Source organism: Dryobates pubescens, chromosome 6 (assembly GCF_014839835.1).
Source record: "Dryobates pubescens isolate bDryPub1 chromosome 6, bDryPub1.pri, whole genome shotgun sequence".
In the NCBI taxonomy this organism is placed as follows: Eukaryota; Metazoa; Chordata; class Aves; order Piciformes; family Picidae; genus Dryobates; species Dryobates pubescens.
In genome coordinates this window covers 34,710,371-34,733,987 of record NC_071617.1, presented here as the reverse complement: position 1 = coordinate 34,733,987, position 23,617 = coordinate 34,710,371, and the positions used below count along the sequence as shown (strand labels likewise).

Below are 23,617 nucleotides of genomic sequence, written 5' to 3'. Positions count from 1 at the left end.
AGCATATTAAAGATGACATTAATAAAGCATTGGAAAAGTGTCCTATTAGTACACTAGCCACACAGGAGGCCTATTTTAAAAAACTAAACTAAGCTTTGGGAAAAAAAAGACTAAAGGAGGGAAGTATGCAAAACCTAGTGAGGGCAGTATTTATACTAACTACTTCCCCCAACACAATCTCTCACAATCATGATACATAATATGTAAACAACTTTAATTTTTTAGATGCTAAAAAATATATGAAAAGAGACACAGCTGTGCTATGGAGCATACCAAAAATAATGTAAAATGAAGATGACACAGACCAAATCAGAATTGCTATAGTGTATGGATGAAAATTGCTTGAAGTGTAAAGATTTTGAGGGCGTTAGGTTTCCATTTGACAATTATCTTTCTGAACAGTGTTGAGTGAGTTAATTCTTCATGGTTGAATAAAGAGTAGAAGAGTTTTCTAGTTCTTGTCAGATTTTTGTTTTTTCATTTTACTTAGATGATTTTTTGTGTGTCTCTGTAAAGTGGACTAGACATTACTGTCTCTCTCTCTTCAGGCCCCAAAGTGGATTATTTATGAGAAATCTCACAAATCAACAAATAATTCTGAAGTAGGCCATAGAAAAAACAGAGTCTAAACCCCCAAGATCTGAAAGGTGTAAAAGCAATCAACACATTATTGAAACTATAATATCAGGGAAATAAAATCCAACACAGTATCATACATTGGCCTTCGATGCCATTTGTATTTTGCAGCAACCCTTTTCTTTTCAAAGAATTATAATTATTTCAGAGAAATCCCTGAAATAATAATAATTAAAAGATAGAGTTCCATTAATGGGATGATTGTTACTAAAACAATTTCTTTATTGTACAATATTGTTATATTAGTAAAGCCACAAATTGAAGCCCGAGACCTAAAGTGCAAGGTCTGACACCTACTGAACAAACACTGCCCCACCCAAGGTGGGGGGGGGGGGGGGGGGGGGGAGGCAACAAAACCAATTTCTGTATAGTCATTTAGAAGTTACATTACTTACATTAAAATGTAGGCATTATATAGAACACACAATAGCAATTAATACACTATCAATTATTAAATGCTTACTATTTTTGTTGCTTTGGGGAAGATAAAGTCAATTAAAAATAGAACACACTATATAAGCTTTCTGAATATTACTGATGCAAGCCAAAAATACTTTCAATATGGACCTAAGTATTCCTACATTATATGGACTTCCTCTGATTACTCACATTCTCATACAGGGCTTGAAGGGTCTCTAGGTCAACAACAGAGTTGTCCAAGTTCACAACAGCTACAAAAAAAAAAAAAAAAAAAAAAAAAAGACAACAAAAAAGACAAAAAAGAAATAGTTGTCAGGATGGTAATCCAGCTGTGAAAGACAGACTGAGCACAATACCCAGCAATAGATTTTATGACCTATTGGTTGTACAGCTTAAAGGTTTTAACTTTATTAATGCCTTGAATAGCGCCGTTCCTCAGACCGTAAGCTAGAAACCTGGTAGGGCCAGGTGTCAAGTGTTAAAGAATTCATCTCCCTCCCCCCAAACACACAAACATGATCCCATGAGTATGGCCATAGCCAGAGATCAGAGATAAGCTCTGCATCAGACTTTCATGGTCCAGCTGAAAGCATTATAAAAATTTGTAAATCTGCACCACAGCCACACACACACACTCACATAACAAAGCTCATTCCTGTCACTGGTCGGCTTCAGTATTAAACTGATTAATCCATAAGTCAGCCAGTTAAAACACTTCAAAACACCTGACAAGGGTCAAGTTTTCTGTGCACTAAGCCGACACGTTTAGTACAGATACAAAATATGCCTTTTCCTGTTCCCAGCCAATTCTGGTGCCACACACATACTGTATTTTTTCATCACCCAAAAGTCAATTCAACAGCACAGAGTGAGTGATTTGTCTACCTGACCAGGACTGAAAAAAAGATAAAAATAATTCAAACAAGCAAGCAAGCAAGCAAGATTCACACCTTTAGGAGCACAATTCTGACTCCCCACTTGTATTAAGAACATTTTATGTGGCATAGGAAATGCTGGTGCAAATTAGAAAAAAATTCTTCTCAGCTAATACAAAGCATTATTTTGAATGTAGTACTTTTTAGTCTTCCTCTATTTTCCGCAAGCTCACTGATCATTCAAAGGCCAAACAAATCCAACTTTCCTCATCCAGATTTTAAATCTTGAAAAAAAAATTTAGAATGTTCATTAGAATGTATGTGATCGTAATGAATAATTTTTATCACTTTATAATAGGCTTCTTCCCATTTTACACTTAATTTGTATTTATTTTCTTTTTCTTCTTTGTAATCGGGCTCTGCCTGTGTGTGCACTTGTGCAATAACTAAAATAATCCCCTAGGCAAGATTAATCTATAAATCATAACATTGATTAGCAATAGAAACCCACATTTAGGTTATTTTATGTTCTATAAATCCGTGTCATTAAACGTCACAGAGAAATTCTGTGTATACATATAAAAACTATAGACAATATAATTCATCCTCATGTGTTTCCGATTGCTCTAAAGCATTTAGATACCACTCTGGGTCTGGGATTCATCATCTTTCCCCTTTCCAGGCCTGAGACATAGTTTTAGTTACAGCATAAGAAAATTAAAAACAAAGAAGTGTTGATTAAACTAAGCAGGCTACACTATATCTCCATCCAGGCCATGAAGCTAACTCCTAGGATTGAAACAAAAAAATAATTAAGGAATTAATTAATTTTCATAAACAGTATTTCAAAGGACTTTGCCCCACTGTTTTTCCATTAGCAGAAAACAAGAGAATCTGAAAGATAATGGCTATGTAACAGTTATCATTTCAGGAAGCAACACACTTTTGTTTTGGCGGAGGTGACACATGCAAAAATCTGCTACTAATTATTTGTCATATTTTGAAACTCCTGGATTTTTGTTTCCCTGTGAGCGTAATAATTGTTGCAACAGAGACTTAAAGATGCTCTCTCAACATACTGTAGTATATGTTGTATTTACTAATCCCTGTTGCTCAATAGACTATCTGCATGCTTAAAACATGCCAGATTTGCCTTGTAGAACTGATGACTAAAATTAACATGCAAATAGAAACTGGATCCAGTTTGGTTTGAGAGTTCTAAGAAAACACATATGCCAAAGCATATATACAAAAGGCTTTATTAAAACCAGGATATATTATGAAACCAAATTTGTATTATCCCTACACTTCAGCACACTTGTGCAACATTTTCATATATGAACACATTCCCAATGCTTTAGCTATTTATTTTGAGTTGTGGCTGCCTTCTGCTGCCCCTCTCCCCCTCCCCTCCCTTCCAAAAATTGCCTTGCACTGAGAAATATGACACAGGTTCCTGCTCTGACTTTTGCTCAGTGTTAGGATCACACATGGATTACTCGAGGAGCAACAGAACACTTTTGTTTGAATGCTTGTAGGAGATAAGAGAACTCCTAGCAAACACAATGGTGCCAGGACTGTGTACTTTCAACAAAACAGGTATGCAGAAGAGTGTACATACTGCAGGGAGCTGCTTAAAACAAATCAGTCTGAGACAAGGACTTGGATAAATTAGATCCTAGTATATATATTTCAAATCTCCTCCTCCCAAAACCCAAAAATATATAAGTTCAGAAACACCAGTATAGCATTCCACAAGGATTTTTCAGTGTTCGATACATTATCCCCCTACTCCAAGGAACTGGGAGATGAGCTTCTGTTGGCAGTACTGCAACACTGCCAAGAAGAACATGATAGCTGGCAAAATAAATGATGAGAGTTGCATATCTAATTCTGTTATGTAGACTATTTGAATGGTAAAAGACAATTATGTTTCATTATGCAGTCAAGCTTACTAGCTAAACGTGCTCTCTCCCTACAAGCACCATGATTACACAAATATGTAATGGAAGGATTCCATATGTGGTGGCAAAATAATGAAAAAGAAAATAAAATATAGACAAACATTAATTTCCTCATATAAAAATATACTGATCTATGCAACAATGTCAGTATACTTTTATACAAATACCTGTAGAAGGGTTAATAATAATCTTGTAGGTGATTTCAAAAGAGTGATCTTTTTCTGACTTGTCATTGCCACTTCCTTGCCTTGACTAGTATGAAATGACCTTCAATAACCAACACATCATCCAGCCTTTTTGACACATTCATCAGATAGCAGTGAAGAATCTAATGACCACAACTTTCTTTTAATCACATCAGACTCAAGCATTTAGTTGTTGCTGTCAAGATTTCAGAGTTAAATTTTCTTGCTTTCCTTTCACTATTCACAGAATCATAGAATCAATAAGCTTGGAAGAGTCCTCAAAGATCATCAAGCCCAACCTGTCACCCAAGACCTCATGACTAACCAAATCATTGCTTCAAGCGCCATGTCTAATTCCCTCTTGAACACCTCCAGGGATGGTGACTCCACCACCTCCCAGGGCAGCGTATTCCAATGTCTAACAACTCTCTGTGAAGAACTTTCTCCTCACCTCCAGCCTAAATTTCCCCTGGCACAATTTGAGACTGTGTCCTCTTGTTCTGGTGCTGGTTGCCTGGGAGAAGAGACCAACCCCACCTGGCTACAACTACCCTTCAGGTAGTTGTAGACAGCAATTGCTGTAAATAAAGCCAGCACTAGTTTCAAGCCTTACTACTGTACACATATATAAAAATGCATGTATATACACACATATGTAGCTATGATTAAATATAATTTAAACTAAGTATGTCCAGATACACACACAAATAAGTACATAGATAATAAAAGGAAGTACCAATGATTTTTATTTTGTCTTAAGCAAGCACTGGTTAACAAATGATTACAGAATAGCCACTCAGGAAAGGGATCAGCAGAAGAGCAATCACCACAAAGAGTTGCTTGACACTATAAAGGGCAAAGATTTGGAAGAATTTGTAGCCAAACTAAAGGCTTCATGTTCTCATGATGTTCTCATGGTTCTCATTGGTTTTGTCACAAGCTACACGGAAAATTATACTGCTGTCTTTGAGACAGAAACTGTAGCTGCAAAATATAGAAATTTTGGCAAAATGGAAGTTTTCTATTTTATTCTGAATTTCTATGATAAAAATTGAATTAAAAAGAAAAACTGTGCAAACTCACAATAACAAAGGAAATTTAGGTACTAGTTTCAAACTGAAAGGCTGATAAAATATATGCTGAGAGACAAATAGTTACTATTCTTAGTGATATCAACTAATTTTGAAATCTGGCTAGGGATCTTAGAAGACACTTCACCTGACAGGAGGATAGTATCACTGATAAAAAAGCCAAGTAAGATTAGTATAAAGCACACAGGTATATTCAGAGGCATACTTGAACTCTGAGAACAGACAAACCTTCTCCCATACACATAAAGGCCACAGAACACAGACACAATTAAAAAAAAAAAAAAAAAAAATAAGACCAACACCATGAATAATCACCACATGTCTTCAGGGGAACCCGGTATGTAACCAACCCACCAACATGATCAAAGACTAGCCAGCATATATAATTCTGACGAAAAATGCATGAGAAAAAAACAGCAGGAAGCTGGACGATGCACAGTGTATTCTCAGGAAGCCTATAAAGGGGAGTAATTGTAATTTTAATTTTTTTTTTTATTGTGAGACAGACCATTCCTTTTGGTTATTGATATCTCTAGGAGCATGTGAACTACCAGCTACCATGAAAACGAAGCCAATATAGACACCAATCTATAAGCCGATACTTGTCTGAGGTTATCAATCTAAATCCACCAATAGTATCACTTAAACTGTTAGAGAAAACACAAATTCCTAACTCTACCTACTGCTTGGAAATTCTATTCTATTTGCAAATCCAAAACTCTGAAATTACCTTTTAAAATGAAAAGGCCAAAATTTGCCACACTTTCAGAAAACTAGTATTCCATCCAAATCTTCATCTTCCCTTTCCTCAGAACAATTTTAAAGTCATGCGCCTTTCCCTGGTCTTTCCAAGCACACTTCCTAAGCTTTTCTGAGTCTGGACTCCATCTAAAAATGCATGTCCTTTTCTCGAGACCTTCCAGAAGCACTGCTATTCTCCCCAAAACCTGACTGAGCAGTTTCCAAATCCTGCTTGACTGATAACAGATTACATTTTAATTCCTCAGAAAGAAGCAATAGGTGAAGCAAAAGTACCTCAAATCTGCAAAAGGAATTCTAAACTGATCCATGTTTCAGGGAGATGAACATGCAAGCCACCCACTCAAGTTCTTCATCTGATTTCCACCACAACTTCTCCATGACTGTATTAAAAACAAACAAACCAAGCAAACCAACCAAACCAAACCAAGCCCCTCTCCCCAACCTCCCCCTCAAAAAAAAAAAAAAAGAAAGGTAATATCACTCCAGAAGGTCACTCCTTTTTCCCTCTTGCACATATTTGGCTTTCCCTGTCACATCTGCTCTCTTTCTCCAGAAAAGCAACAAGAGTCGTTGCAAGACTTCATATCCCCTCTGACAAATGGCAGCAACAGACAGTTATACTGGCAAATTACAAACCACTGGCAAATTAAAAATCTGGATTGGTGGTTCTTCACTGAATGAAGGATATTCTGCTTCTACGGCAGATAATCACAATGTGGGTCTGTGCGGGGCAGAGATTTTGGACTTTCACAGATGCTCTGCCCATCATGCAACTCTAAACATGCAATACTACAGGCTACTAAGAAGTTACTAAATTCCAAGTCATCCATATTTTTTTTCCTGATATCCATCCCCAGATAATTCTACTCAGTGCTAAAATTAAACATCTATATCCCAAGAATATTACCTCCAAGTTGAAGAGTGAAAGAAACAGAAAAGTTATAAACCAGACTTAGTAAAAACAAAAAGTCCATTTTTGTTCTAAAACCCAGTATCCATATTATATAGAAACCATAAGATGTAAAAAGAGTCTCAAAATTACTACATAATTACTATAAAATTACTACCTAATTTTGAGGAAGAAATGTAACATTAAAAGTCATTCAGTCTTTTAGAAGGTTTTCAACTAACCGTACTATCAAATTTGATAGACATATTCCTTTTCAAATATCTAAGAAGGGTATTTGGAAAGAAAAAAAAAGACAGACATGAGCAGATGAATAGGTCAACTCTGCCATGCTATGATCTTCCTTGAAAAATTATTTCACCGTACACTAAAAGAAAAGAAAAAAAAGAAGCTGGTCCAAATATGACACGTGGATAGTAAACCTCAAATGGTCAAAATCTAACACAATTACAAAACTAACATACTTGGAAAACCTTAAGGAATTAAACAGTCTGGTACAAGGAACACATCAGACAAGATATGGCCTAATAAACTTCTGAAACGCATCATGGAGATGCAACAGAATGGAGAACAAGTAAACATGTTTGTTTATACACTGAATATAGAATGGAAGCCTTCACTGACAGTTATCTCTGGAAGAAAATACACCACCACCACGCAAGAAAATACAAGGAAACCAGGGGGGAAAAATTTAGGCAATGTCTCAATGTAGACAATTTCATCAGGTTCTTTGGAATGACTTGACAGCTGACCTACCTAGTTTACAAGAAAAAAATACCTGCATCAGTGTTCTCAACAAAAGAGCCAAGAGAACCTCAGAAGACAATCCAATTACTGTAGCTTCCTTTGATACTATGAAGATTACAGTATGATGTAATATCAAGTTATTTGCACAGTAAAGCCAGCTTTAAATACAACTTAGAATTTATATTTTAGAAATCAACTGAACTGCAAAATTTGCAGTCATTTATTGTAATATTTTATCGGTTAGACCAAATCCACATCTTCAGAGATTGCTGTCATTTGCTTCTCCGACTGCCCTGCATTGTGAGCTTATTGGCGTCATTCATTTAAGAGATACCTACCACACAAGGGTGTGTTTTTGTCTGTGATACTTCCAACTTCGTAACTACAGCTATTCTCTTGAGTTTCTTCTTTATCTCAAATAATAGAAATGTGAATTTCCTAATACAGAAAGTTAAATCTTTGAAATAAATGTTATGTTTACAAAAATATGGAAAACAGTGGTAAAAAACAAATGTTCCTGTGCTATTGGGAGCTGAAGCAAAGGATCACAAGAATCACAGTTGTGTAATTTCTAAAGAAAGTAAGTGAAATGAGAATTTTAAAAAAGGAGTATATGGATTTGCAAACTTGCAGGAAAAAAAAAAGAAAAAAAAAAGACAAAAAAACCCCAAATCCTGTTGCTAATGGGTAGGTACTGGGTAGAGTTGACATAAATGAAAACAATTTTGTGTTATTACCTACCTGCTTGCCCTCAGTACCTTTGTGATAAGTTTATCTATTAGCAAACACTCTAGCCTTCTCAGGATGAAAACATTAAGTGCACAAAGCACAATGGAGACTGGATCTTCAGCACAAGTACATGGATCAGAGGCAAGAAACAACACTTAGAACCACTTGCACACAATTTTACTGTAGCAGTAATTCACCTTGATCTAAAGCTTCTGTAAGAAACCAGCACAGTATACAAAATTTCCAAGCAGAAGCCATGGATTAAGTTTAGCTGTTGCTTTAGATTGGTTTTAGAGGATGTAATATTTTTGGTAATACACTCAAGAATATGCACTCAAATTTCTAAGAAGCAATAAAATAAGAATCAGTTAAGCAAGAATATGCACATGAAAAATTTTAAGTAGCAGAAGTAGGCAACTTCACCATAAAAAGGCAAAACTTTAGTATCATTTTGTACTGATCCTTCTTTTATAAAATCAATTCAATTTTTTAGGCATTTGTCCATAGCATTCCTATTCCCTAATGGTGCATCCCTAACACATAGTGACAAAATTGTATCAATGGAGGTTTTTTTACATATACAGGGAAACATACACCACCCCCTCCCCCAACCCCCAAAATATGTAACTAGATTTTATGTGTAGCTATGCATAGTAAATACAAACAGTTACCTTGCATACCTTTCAAACAACTGCCTACTATGTTAAGGACAGCAGTTACTGATTATGTAAAGTCTAACTTCATACACCTATACAGTTTGTTTATAAAAAGTGTGCAAGTTCAGTTCTTAGAGAACAAATATATTTTGTTTGACTCAGTATGTCGCCTTCTTGTCTAGGCAGGAAAAAAATGGAGAGCAATGCTGTAATCCTTTCAGAATAAAATGTTTAAATACAAACATGATTGCCATTGTAGACTGTTTAATTTAGAGAGATTGTATTTCAGCTCTGGTTTTGAGAGGTTTGCTGATTTGACTATGGAAAGTACTTCAATGCTTATCTTAATTGTTTAGATAAGATTTGTTTGAATTTGGCAGGTGAAAAAAACATGGGTGTGGGATATAGGATGGTTGAGAAAAGACTAGCATTTTACCAGTATATGCTTATTTTAAAACTGTAGTCCACAGAGGACCAACTGGTCTAAGTGAACCTACCAGGGGCCGATCTTTAGGGAGTAAATTTGAAGCACAAGATTGACTGGCAGAATTCAAGATTTTCAATAATCTGGAAAGGATTACCATGGTAACTCCCAAAATGCTACTTAAGGCTTAGCACAGTACACAAATGTGAATAATATGACACATCTAAGATTTAAAAAAAATTAAACTGTGCTTCATGCCTATAGTAGGGGGTTTGTTGTTCTCCAGGTAAACTTCCTTCCCTTAAATGTATTTTTAAAGATGTTTCAGAGTGAGATTTTAATACAGAATTAATTGTTGGCATATGACATGCAAGAAATTCTGCTAAAGAATATCAAATTCCTGCTACTAAAAAAACCTCCCAATGCTATTGGCTTTTACTTCAATATCAGCTTGTATTAAGTTTTTTCACCTCCTGGTTAAATTTGTACAACATGCCACAGGCATTCTGTTTAGAGGTTCTCAAAAGGAAACTTGCCACATCCTTCAGCTGTATTACTTTTGGTGGCAAGACTGCTAGAATAGGATATCCAAGGAATATATATTTGGGATATTTATGTGACAGTATGTATTTACAGCACACATTAAAAAAACAAACTGCACAAACACATCAGCTGCAAGGTACATATGTAGTATATCTGACATTGTGTATCAATCTGTCCTCAGACAGATGTGATTCACAGCTTTGTATTCATGAGTCAAGTGAAATAAAGTTTGGGGTTCCTGTGTACTAGTGTTTGTCTTTTGTTTTAGATCCACGCAGGCTCTAACGCTTTTAAATCTTTATTTCAATGGCATTATGCCAGGAGTTCCACCGACTAACTGTGGAACAAGTGATGATGCAACCATGACAGTCAAAGGACATATGCAAGTCAAACTTCAGAGAACAGGATAGAACTGTTACTAGGTGCATCTGGAAGAAGTTAGCAAGACTTGTTTGGAATAAAAACAAGGCTTCAAACTAATTGAGACTTAATTACGTGTGGATTTTGTCAGAATTTAAATTTGCTGGCTTTTGGGTTAATTCTACTTTATCTACTTTCATTAGAATAGCTCAAAGTGAACAAAGTCATGGCTAACTCACAAAGAGAGAGGCTTATTCTTTCATGTGTTAGAGAGCTCATTTGAAATGATTAAATGAAAGAGGAGGAGGTAGAGGGGTTTTGTTGCCCTTGTTTGTTTGGTGGTGGGTTTTTTCCCCAGCCACTTAAGAATTCACTGGAAAAGATGAAACCTAGAATTAAAGTACAGCAAAGCCAAGAATAAACTTAGGGTAAAATTATTCCAGCTGTTGGAATAGTAATTTATTGCTTATTCTAACATCATCATCATCACTGGAAGGATGTTAACTATTTCAGATGAGATAGCTCAACTATTTGCTTTACTCTGCGACCTGCAGAGTTCTGAACAATCCCATGTCTTTCCTTGTTCCTTATACCCGTTACACTCTCTAATAACTTTTCTAGTCCAGCACTGAATATCTTGATTTTTTTTCCCCTATTATATTTATTTGAGATGAAGAATTCATTCCTTATTATGTTCATAACAAAGGCAAGGATATACTAGTTTTATACAGTTCTATAACACTCTGAATAGCTGTTTGATAAAGATAGCAGGGTTGATACCATTTAAAAAAAAAAAAACAACGTATTCTATCACAGTATCACTAAGGTTGGACAAGACCTCAAAGATCATCGAGTCCAACCTGTCACCACTGACCTCATGACTAGACCATGGCACCAAGTGCCATGTCCAATCCCCTCTTGAACACCTCCAGGGATGGCGACTCCACCACCTCCCTGGGCAGCCCATTCCAATGACGAATGACTCTCTCGGTGAAGAACTTACTCCTCACCTCTACCCTAAACTTCCCCATTATTAAACAGCTAAGTTAGGATAGTAGCTCTTGTGTTCTGAGTTTATCCACAGTTAATATAGAGTAAATGGAGCTCCAGATATGTCCAGTTGACACTTTAGAATACTTACATTTAGTATTGACACTTAAGTAACTTAATGAGTTAACAACTGCCTAACTCATACACTTGATAATTTAATGGCTCATGAAACACTATGAGAAGAGTGTCTTCTGCTTCCAGAAATTGAACAAATCTTTACTACACCAAAATAAAAACTATTTAAATTCATTATTAATCCTCAGCAAAGTCCACACGGCAATGCTAACAGCAGAGCAAACTAAGCAAACTCAAAGAACTGTCTTGATTATACCCTCAGTAACCATGATCAATAAATAAGACTCCTTGTCTCTCAAGGAGTGAACAGAAGTCAAAACAATCTTCAGACTAGTTATAGCTGGTGGTCCAACAAAGGAAATAGAATAACCTCAAGAACATGTCTGTTGAGCCGCTTGATCTCTTTAGCTTATACAGAGGAAAGGCTTGATCTCTTCAGTGCATATGGAAGAAAGTTGAGAAGTACTTATATACATATGTGCATGAGAGGATATCTGAAAATAGATGGCTCTGTAGTTTTGCAGACCAAAAGCAGGACAATAATGAAGGATGTCTGTAAATTAATTTGACAAATTCACTATAGAAAGAATATTTTAAGTGCTGAAAATGAGGGAAATTTGTTTTTTTGAATAAGGTTTCATGTGATAACTTCTCCATAATTTAAACTGTTTGTATGAAATCCTAGATTCAAAGTCAATGGCAAAACTATCAGTGACTTCAAAGGAAAAGGCTGAAGGATCAGAATTTCATCTGGAGCTAAAATGACACTATTTTTACAGGTTAACTGTTGAAGTAGAAATTAGGAGGCAATATTACCCGACTTGCTTTAAACAGTCTAAAAATCTAGAGTTGAGCTGAATGTTTGTCCTTTGCCAGGTCCTTCTGAAATTCCCAACTATTCTTCTCTAACATTAACAAGATGAAATAATTGTACATAGACTACACTGAATATTGCCACGTTCTGATGATGTACAATGGAAAGTACTGCAAGTTCTTTTAGACAGGAAGACATGCACAAACATTCAGAGAGAAGCTCTCCTTACAGTTCAAGATAGCAAAGTTTGTATGATACTGATATCCATAGCAGTACAGATAGTTAGAAAACACTACATGGAAATTTACAGGGATTCAGAAATCAGGCCAAGCAAGACCACATTAGCTATCATTGCTGTACAGTCAACTTGCTGCAGTCACAAGTCAAAATACAGATTTTCTTGCTCAAGAATTAGAAATGAAAAATATTTGAGAGGTTTCCTTTCAAAAGCATCATTCTCTTTTTCTCTGTCAGATGGTAGACTCCCACTGAAATAAAATTACACGCTCTCAATTTTCTCTCTCAGTCAAATTAAAATTTTATTTTTGGCACAGCAGGGAGCAGTTTATATGTAGCCTGGTATTCTACATGTCTGCCGAGACTGATGTCTGCATAAACACCAGGGATTTAATCATACTAACGCACGTTAAGCCTTTCACCAAATACTCTGAAGTTACAGTATTAAAGAGCTACAGATGCTAAGAAAGTGATGTAATGATCTTGTGATATTTAGTCCATGTTCGAAGTGTGGTTGGATTACAAAAATAATGAAAAAAGTTTTTTTGGCTAGGTAAGTGACAGATGACACAGCTTTACTAATTCAAATCACAATACTGTGATAACTGAGGGCAGAAGGATGCATGTTTATGGTTTAAGTTCCATCTTTTTTCATGCACCAAAGTGTTTCTCAAAAGCTGGTATTAATAACTCACGGAAATAAGGGCTTGAATTGCAACAAAACCAAATGTCTTCATGTGTGGAAAACCAAAATAAATGCATTCTAAGAGAGAGAAATAATCATATGTATTTTGGAATCACCTATGTGTATTTATTTCAGTATCATGACTGGATTCAGCCTATGTTAAGATTACGAGAGATTAAGATTTAAGAGGACTTTTAAGATTACAAGAGGTACTCTATATTGCTTCAGTTCAATGTCACGGAGCTATGCTTTGTGTCCAGATAGATAAAGTAATCACAGCTTCCCTAAAACCGTAAAACGTGTTACACTGAAATAGACTACCAGGTATTGCTTGAGGACGTTTACTGTGGAACAGCAGAACAGTAGAAATAACCTTGACCTTTCCTTGTCTAGGGATTGTGACCAAACAAGAGAAAGAAGCAAGCAAAACGCAGGTACCTCGGAAAGCAACAGGTACAGGAACACACACAACGGCCTCAGTATGAGAAACAACAGGCTCTCATACTAAATGTTTCACAACTTTTGCAGTACAAAACTGTAACTTCCCCTGCACTGTTTCTTACCCTACCTACCATGAATGACGGATAGTTAACAGCGAACAAATTACTCTCCCGTTTTTGCACCATCCTTTCTCTTCCTTATGCAGTTTTTCAAGAAGGGCTATCCGCTGGCTGAGCAGCACGTCGACAAGCGGCTTCTCGGTCACAGCTGTATGAACAGTGGGGCAAACCCACATGGTCGAGCACCTTGTCCGTCAAGGTCGACACGGCGGCGTGGCGAGCTCGGGTCTGCCACCAGCCCGGCCGGCATCTCTCGCGAGCGGGGCGCGGGCCGCTATTGCCACCTGCTGCTTGAAGCGTGGACCCGGAGCCAGCCAGGGGCAGCGAGGCGCCCGGAGGAGCGCGTCCGGCCAGAGCAATGCACGGCAGAGGTGCGGCCCCTCAGCTTTCAGTGACGAAGAGGAAAACGGTGTGGCGATGAGGAGGGGAGTCCGAGTGTAAACTAGAGAAGACGAGTAAGAAAACTGACCCAGAGAAGCAAACCTCAACAGACCAAACCCATGCTGTGTGTATGAGTTGTTCCCGTATAGTTTCCAGACATCGCCCGTTTGCAGCGGGCAAATTCACATTTGCTGACGGATTTAATGGTTGCTCCAAACGTAACAGAAGACGACAATCGGTGTGACACTAATAATAGCGTTCTACATGGTGCCGTAACTGGTTACTGCAGAAGAGCAGTAACGAATACTGAAGAAAGCATGAGTTAAGATAAACTAGGTTGGCTACATTCCCTGTGCTGGGGGAGTTAAGTGTTATGTAAAGAAAACACAGTACCCAATTTCCAGTCACTCAAACATGTTAATCATGACTTCTAACTGTTAAAAGCTTTAAAATATGCAACACAGAAAACATAAGACCAGAATGTTTAAACTGTTAAATATACTTCTCAGGTATTATGTAGAATTCTAAATTTTAGGGTTTAACAAATATTTCTCAAAGCAGCTAGCCAGAAAGGCCAAAAGAGTAGAAGCAACACTTCATTTACTTCTGAATAGTGTACACAGCAATTGGAAATGCTAATGGTCTCAAATGAAAGTTCTTTACAGGATACTATGATACTATGGAAGGATTTTTTAAAATGACACCGCCTTACAAGGAGCAATTACATTAAAGCAGGAAGCCAGGTTAAAGGGTAAAAAAGCTTCAAGGTCAGAGGGAAGTTTATAGGCAATACATTAGAGGTTCAGAGAGCAAAAAAATAATTTACTGAAAAATCCATAAGCACTTTTTTTTTTTTTGCTCCCTAATCTTTTCACATCCCCAGTATTCCTGCTCAAAACCACATAGATGATTAAATGTAAAAAGCATGGGGTACACCTGTAAAGCAGAAAATCAGCCAAAGAAAATAGAAAAGCAAAATGTTCTGTAAGCTCAATGTAAATTGGTGGAGAACAAAAAAGTCTAAATCCAGCTTGCCAAACGCATAAAGCTAGCAATAAAACTTCTTTCAAACACATCAGATGTATGAAGCCTGACAGGAAACAGTTGAGCATGAAGATAATCTGACTGTAAAAGCACAAAAGAAAGAGAATAAAAAAAGGTTAAACAAAGCATTTGTGTTAGGATTCAGAACCACAAAAAAGGTCAGAGAGGTTCTCAGACAGATTCTGTTCTTCTTAAGTGAAACAGTTTAGGCACAGTCTCAAACTGAACAAGTTTCAGAAAAAACAAATAGAAATTTTAAGAGGATTCCTGAGATGATCCTGGAAATTACAAATCAGTCAGTCTGACTTGTGTGCTTGGGAAATATCTATGTATTATATGGAAGAACAGCTTTTTAGAAGTACATACAGATAAACTAACATAATGAGAAAGCAAGGTAGAACTTGATTTTGTAGTAGGTATTCATGAGCAACAAATTAAATAGTATTGCTTCAATGGACTCAACAAAGGCATGATGAGACACCAGATGGATATTGGATTTTCAAAAGGCTCCTCACAATCCTTACCTAAGGCTTCATAAGAAAATATGCTGTCATGTCATAAGAGGAAATACCTACTTTGATCAAGAATAAAAACTGTTCAACTGGAAAAATAAAATAGGAGATGAATTTCAAAAAGAAATTACCAGCTATCAAAGCGTGGAGTTGTAGCAGGGGAACCTTACCAGGATCTTTGCAGGTTCCTCTGCTGTTTAATCAATGTTAGGGAGTAATGCTGGCAGGTACTAAAAGCTAACCTCTTTAAAGATGGCCACAAACATGTTCAAAAGTACCTCTCAAATATTCAGTGTCAATATATTCAAAGTTAAAAATGAACCTAAACTGTAAAAAACACAGTGATGGATGTAAAATTAGCAACAACTGCCTTACAAAAGAGACTGATTTTTTTCCCCACACTTCTCTGAGAACATAAGCTGAACAATTAGCAACAGTTAAAAGGGCAATTTAAAAGTCAGCAACAATAAAGATAAAAATGGAGCCTGAGAAAGGAGATACGATACCATGGCGTAGGCATATGGTATATATAAATCTTGAAAACAACGAACAGAGTCTTGAAAACAACGTACAGAGCTAGTCACCTCATTTGTAAAGAGAACAGAACTATGGACCAGAGATTGCTGACAAGGGGGAAAAACAGATGTCAAAAGATATATATTTTTTATATATTTATATATATACACATACATGTATTTGGCATAACTTTCAAATTGAGAGAAAGACTGACTACTTCAAAACTCCATAATCAATATCCATTAAAATATTACATAACAAGCAGTCAAATGTCACTCATTTTGCCAGAGGTTGGTGTTTGTGTGGGGTTTTTAAATGTGCTTGTTTTCTGAATATCAGAAAGGTGACCAAGTACTTAGAATCAGATATTTGATATCATATATCTTTAACTGCCTCCTTCATAAGAGGAATTAGAAGGAGAATGGACTAAAACTAGGCTCACTAAGCATAAAAAAACCCAACACACAGAAAAACTAAATTGATTCACCTTGAAAGTCTTCCTAAATTCTCATTTTTACTGCTTTGTATTGAAATTAGATTTTAATGGCTGTATATATGTGTCATTAATTTTTTGCCTACACAAAAAAATTGTATAAATGTATTCAAGTCTAACACCCATCAACAAGTCACAAATGGATTGTTGTGGCAAACATCCCTTTCTTCTAAATCTTTTGACTTAATGAAAAAAATGTGTGATTGTGTTATTGGAAGGTCATAAGCAATCTAATATGCTTGCCTTAATTTTCTTAAAATCTCTCTGTAGTTCAGCAATTTATAAAAACATGACCACTGAAAAATATTTCTGCTATGGAAAGGAAACTAGGTGCCTTTTTTCTCTTTTTTTGCGTGCCACTGATGCTAATAGCTTTATGCTTAGAATGTTGTAATCATCTCTCTCATGAATGACTACATGGTACACAAATGAGAAATAACAATACTGCTTTTGGGAGGACAGAACTTTCCTGAACCTTCTCTCTCAAAGTTTCAAAGTTAATCAGACTTCCAAGAAAGAAAGAAAAAATAATAATAATAATAAAAAATCCAACCACCAAACCAAAACCAAAAAACAAACAAAACTGTTTCAATTGAAACAACAGACAAACAACACAGCTACAGATTCTTACAAAACTCCCTATTAAATTACATTCATATGTTCTTTACAACAACAAAAATCTCTAATTATCCAAACTATCCAATGTGGCAGTAATTAGTCTTTGCTGATTCAAATATTGTGAAAAAACTCAGTATGATTTTCCTCCTTAAAAAAAAAAAAAGAAATTAAAAGTCTTTAAATGTAGTTTATACTATGGAAAACTACTACTACTATGGAGCTGCCAAACAGAGAGGGACCTGGGGTTGCTGATTGACAGCTGCCTGAACACGAGCCAGCAGTGTGCCCAGGTGGCCAAGAAGGCCAATGGCATCCTGGCCTGCATTAGGAATAGTGTGGCCAGCAGGAGCAGGGAGGTCATTGTGTCCCTGTACTCTGCATTGGTTAGGCCACACCTTGAGTACTGTGTCCAGTTCTGGGCCCCTCAGTTTAAGAAGGACATCGAGACACTTGAACATGTCCAGAGAAGGGCAACAAGGCTGGTGAGAGGCCTTGAGCACAAGCCCTATGAGGAGAGGCTGAAGGAGCTGGGATTGTTTAGCCTGGAGAAGAGGAGGCTCAGGGGAGACCTTATTGCCCTTTACAACTACCTGAAAGGTGGTTGTAGCCAGGAAGGGGTTGGTCTCTTCTCCCAGGCTACCAGCACCAGAACAAGGGGACACAGTCTCAAGGTGTGCCAGGGGAGGTTTAGACTCGAGGTGAAGAGAAAGTTCTTCACTGACCGAGTCATTGGTCATTGGAATGGGCTGCCCGGGGAGGTGGTGGAGTCACCATCCCTTGAGGTCTTCAAGAGGAGATTGGACGTGGCACTTGATGCCATGGTCTAGTCATGGGGTTTGTGGCGTCAGGCTGGACTCGATGATCCTGGAGATCTCTTCCAACCTGTGATAATTTTTTATTTTAAATTTATTTTTAAATCTAAATTCCCAAAGGATGTGTCACATTCAGTTCCTTTCTTGGTGATATGAATATTTCTGTGCTTCATTATCTTAATATATTGCATGCATGCTTAAATAAAATGATAGCTGGTGTTTTAGTCTTTCTTTAACAACTGCAGCTGTTGTTTTATTGGCCTTTGGTCACTGTGAACTAAGCTTCAGAAAATATCAGAGGACAGAAAGTGGACTTGAGGCAAGCTTTCAGTACTGGCTTTCAGGGCCTTCATCCACAAGTCAGGAGCTACATCCATTAGAAATTAAATCTACCTCCAAGAACCTTCATTATTCTTCTTTATGAGCTATCTCTGGCATGAGTCACCAGACAAGGGCTCCATAATCACTTTAGGCTCCTCAGTACATGGGGCACTCTAACTCTAGTCTGTTTTTTAACAGTTATTTTGTGTATTCTATTATTTTCCTTACCAACAATTTCACAATCTGAGTTTGTAAAGTATTTATAACCAAATAAAACATCTAAGCTTACAATGTAACAGCAGGTATAATGTAATGAATATGGTAGTGCAAAGGTAAGAAGAAACAGGAATAAAACTGAAGATTATGGTGTGAAGTTTCAAGGAAGTGCTAGTTCATAGGACAGAAAAATACTGAACTAATCAATCTCCCTGGTTCTCAGAAGAATCAAAATACATTGGAAAGGCTGTCAAAGGGAAGGATTTACCCTTTTTAGGTGTGTAAATGCACAATATTTGATCAAGAAAAAAATAAGGTTACAGAAGTTCAATTCTCAATTAATAAACCAGAATAACAATTGAAGTAATTAAATACCAACAAACCCAGACTTGTTACCTGACAGAAAAAATGTTCTATGTATCTTCCTTTATCCAGGATTGTTTTCACAACTTAGTAGGACAGAAAATACAATTTGGGGCAGCTGAATTACCTGGCAGTTCAACAATGCCCAAAGAATTTGATCCAATCTTGTTTTGTCTTCCCAGCTCCTTTAAACAGCAAAATGTCTTTTGGAAAGATACTCATTCTTGATAAATATTTCAGTATTATGACTTTCAAATGATTATGCTTATACACATGTATTGATTTAAAAATAAATAATGCTCAGATCACATCTAGACATTCCATAAGATAAATTATCATGAGTTATTTTTCTAGATATTAAGTCATTCTTTCCTGATTGCTTTCCATTTAGAGTATCTCTTGGACCTATGATCACTGAGACTGTGATACTTCAATGTGTGAAGAATTACTCTACAGAACATTTAAATAATGCAGCATAAAAGACATTTTATCCACCCCTTCCAGTGAAATAAGTCAGTTAATATTTGATGACATCTCTCCTAGCACACAATTTCTAGGTGTCAGTGTAAGAAAACAAGAATCAAGATTTTATCATGTTTCATTGTCATCCATAGTCAAATACTGAAGAATAAGCATTTATTTTGCCCACTAGCATTTAAAGTATGTTCATTTCCTGCACATCTGTCGGGAATTTAGGTCAGAAGACCTGTCTGTTGTTTAAAGTTGTACTTCTGATAGCAGAGCAAGTTTTGCAGCAAATACAACTTTCAATAAAATTATCCAACATCCAGACTAAAAAGCTGGTCTGTTACGCAGATCTTCCCACCCTTTCCATAACTACTTTTCCTATTACATTCCTTTATATAGACTATGTAGCCAACAATGAGCTGAGGGCTGTAATAAAAAGGTAGCTTCGTAAATTCTGTAGATTGCCAGTGTCCAGAGAGGATGGAAAATTTGCTTATTATATGATATGACAAAGGTGGTCCATGAATTCAGAATTAGGAATCTCCAAACTGTTTCCAGCAGAACCAGGGCAACTACAAGATGCTATGCAAAATCTTAAGGAAATACAGTAAGAGTGTTGCAGCCATGCCAGAGGTAACACAGTGCCTGAAGTGACAAACCTTATTAAGTGAAAACTACTGGATTGGAAAAGATTACAGTAAACTTACAGATAATTGCATACACCATTTTTACAAGACTAGATAGAGAATTGAATATGGCATTACCATTTCAAGGTAACTAACATGGTTTTGATGAACAGAAGACTAGTTCCCATGCTGGAAACAAATACTAGATATGTATTTGACTGCACTGTAAATGTAGTGTTTATCTTACATTAAATATAAAACGTTATTTTCTTCTGCCTGACCTCTTCAGTTTAATTTTTGTCTTCTATTTTTACATACAGAGAACTTTTTTTGCTATTTCTACTGCAATTGTTGAGAGCCATAAAAGTTTAAAGCAGAGAGGAAGATATGTTTTATTTTTATAACTAAGGGGATTGGGAAAGGCATTAAACAACTGTTATATGTATGTTATCTCTCATGTGATGACAGTATTAAAAAGAGGGATCTGGGTTTTTTTTTAGAGATTGATGCAGACATAGGTTTAATTTGCAATTATATATTAATGTATGGGGTGTCCACCATAGATTACTATATGCCATTAACTGGAATATTGTTGCAGCTCTAATTTTAGCACAAATCATTTCTCTGAAATATTAAGAGAAAACCTGAACTACTAGTGTTGAAAACAGAATCTTTTGTCTCGAAAGAAAATTTGGGCTAAAAACGTAAGTACTTGATTGGCAGTTCTCAAGTGCTGGGTGTATCATGTAGCCAAATTTTCAGTGGGAATGGAACACTGGATAAGGGACATTTGTAATACAGTGAAGATAAAAAAAAAACCAAGCAAAATGGATGAAGTGTTTTGCACAGTAGAGATAGAGGATTGTAAAAACAAACACACACACAAAAACGAGATCAGTAAAACCCTCTGTGAAACCAGAGAAACCATAGGAAGAGGACCCGTTTTTACACTAATAACAAAGAAATTGCACTGCAACAGTTCTTACAGTTCTACCCTAGACTGCATAAAACAGCTCGCAGTTATCTTAGCAATCAAAATATTCTAAAAAATACCCCAAACAACAAGAAAGTCAACCTATTCTCCTTTTCTAGTATACTGTTAGAAATGTGTACTAGCATTCAGTACAAACATGCTCCCATTACTAGAACTGTTCTTTCCATACTAAAAGTATTTTTGAAAGCAGCTATGGTTGTAGAGTTTATGTTACTAAATCTATTTCAAAGTCAGGAACAGACAAATGTAATTCTACATGCAGATACTTAACTGGGATATCATCACCATCAAAGAAAGCTATTTTGCATATAGTACAATCTTTGAGATATTCCATTAAATGCATCTGATCACACATGCATGAAAAAGTAGCTAAGTGTTCCAGATTAGTTAACAAAATATCATAAATGATTCAAAATTCCAACTTCCCCAAAATTCCCAAGTTCTTTAGTCGAGGATTGTGTCTTTCAGACAATATTTCACCAGTGGTTTGTATCTTAAAAAGTAAACAAACCCCCCACAAAAAAGTCCAAACAAGCAACAATTTACAGGGCATTAAATACAATATTTGACCAAGTTATTTTAAGCACTTCAGTTAAACACTATATGAATTAAACCTTGAAATTCTAAATGTATCACGTGAGTCAATACCTAGAGCAACTGTTTTCTCTTTTGTTCCTATAACACTTCTGAATTTATCTAAACCATTAGAAACATAAAACACAATAACATGCAAACCAAAGAATGGACTGAATACCACCTGACAGTAACAGTTTCTCCCTCTTTATATGCAATATAGGGAATATTTACAGAAAGCCTATAAAGAGAGTTGCCTAGTACGACAAATTGTCAGTGTGTGGGGAAAGTTTCATTTGACTGCCTTACAAATTAATGAAAAAAAACATTTCTTGTTTTGCACCCAGTGAGGTGTGGCTAAATGCTCATGCACATTAAACATGGCAGAGCTCAAGACCACCACTAAAGTCCTGAGCCAAGGGACAAAACACAGTGATTACATTTTTTTGCTGTAGATATTGTCATACCTCTTACATCTTAATGCATAAAGGTGAAAATACAGTAACTGTCTAGATAGCTAATGTGGGCATTCTTTTAAATTATTTTAATTTTTAATAGTACTTTCTTACTGCTGCATGGAAATTGCAACAGATAAACCAGCAAGCTATAAAACTGAAAAATGTGTAAAACTTACTTTTTAGCAAGCAAGTAAAAATAGCTCACATGTAGAACTGAAACTAAACACTTGGGCTTGTGACTTTATAATTTCTCCACAGGCTTTATGTTTAGATCACTCAGAGAACTCTGCGTGGAGTGACCTATGCCAGAAACAGTTGCTGAGATCTCTATTTTCCTTACCCACACCACACAAATTTCTTTCCTGCTCCTCAACACTTTTCCTCCATGCATATTTTATGTTTGGTAAAAAAAAAAAAAAAAAAAAAAAATTAACACCAGGATGTTCCAACCATTTCCACAAATTCCCTCACCAGACAAAAGTTCTCCCATGTTTGTTCAGTCTCTTCTGCACAAGAGAATAAGAGCACTATTAAATTCCCCCTTGCAAAGTCTTGGTTTTAGAAAACAGCTATTGAAAGAGGAACATAGAAAAATCTGCACAGAGCTCATAGATGATTATGTGTGATTAGTATTGTAATAGGATAAAGGTTAAGCATAATATTGTTTGACCCCTTCAACTACTGACATTCATGCCATGTTATTGTTAGTGTTGCATGTTAAGCAAGCAAATTTTCAATGAACTTGTGTTGGCTTTACCACAGACACAGATGTTAGGCGGACTCCTTTGTTCATAAGGTTCTCATTATTAACTGAAACCAAATTGAATATTTGACTGAAGGAAAGGACCATATCATTGTTTTCAGATTTTGCTCTATGACTTAACTGAACTACATCTGCCAGCTTTAGAAATACCAAGTACTTCTTGGCGCCAGTACTGGCGCCTTGCTCTATGACTACCATCTTAAGTGCTTCAGCTTGAGGAAGTCTAGCAACCATCAAAACAGTTTAATAAAAATTTAAAACTGTGATTAAGGATTACTCACCAGCTGACAGAGTGCTTTGAAATTTGTTCTATTTATGAAAAATATCACAAAATAAGCAAATCATAGTAAACTGAATACATATCTGTAAATACATAGCCTAGGAAGTTCACAAGATGTTTTTGTGATTTATGAAGTCTGTGTTATACTTGAAACCACATTTATTTAATAGATAAGCTGGCACTTCACAGGATAATTCAATCTGCTTCAAATCTAACTAAAGCCTTTGGGAAACATAAGGGATGCTCTGAATATAAATGCAATTCCACTTTTCACCTTTTTTGTACTACTGTCTCTATACATAAATGTGAAAAGTATTACACTCCCCCCAAAGAACTCCCTTCACAAAAAATGCTGTTCAAGATGAAAGAATTCCACAGTTTGTGCTAACCCAAACAAAGGAGCTATTATATATGGCAACTCAATTAAATATTGTAATTCACTTCTCTGGATATGTACTA

General features: G+C 36.2%; 1 protein-coding gene across 2 annotated transcripts in view; it reads right to left on the bottom strand.

The window, feature by feature from the left end:
• Positions 1-23,617, bottom strand: part of FMN2 (formin 2) — a 163,755-nt gene that overhangs the window by 70,689 nt on the left and 69,449 nt on the right. For both annotated transcript variants that reach the window (XM_054162300.1, XM_054162301.1), the window contains one exon: positions 1,246-1,307. In XM_054162300.1, coding sequence (XP_054018275.1) covers positions 1,246-1,307 — 62 coding nt within the window. The remainder of the gene's footprint in view (positions 1-1,245; positions 1,308-23,617) is intronic.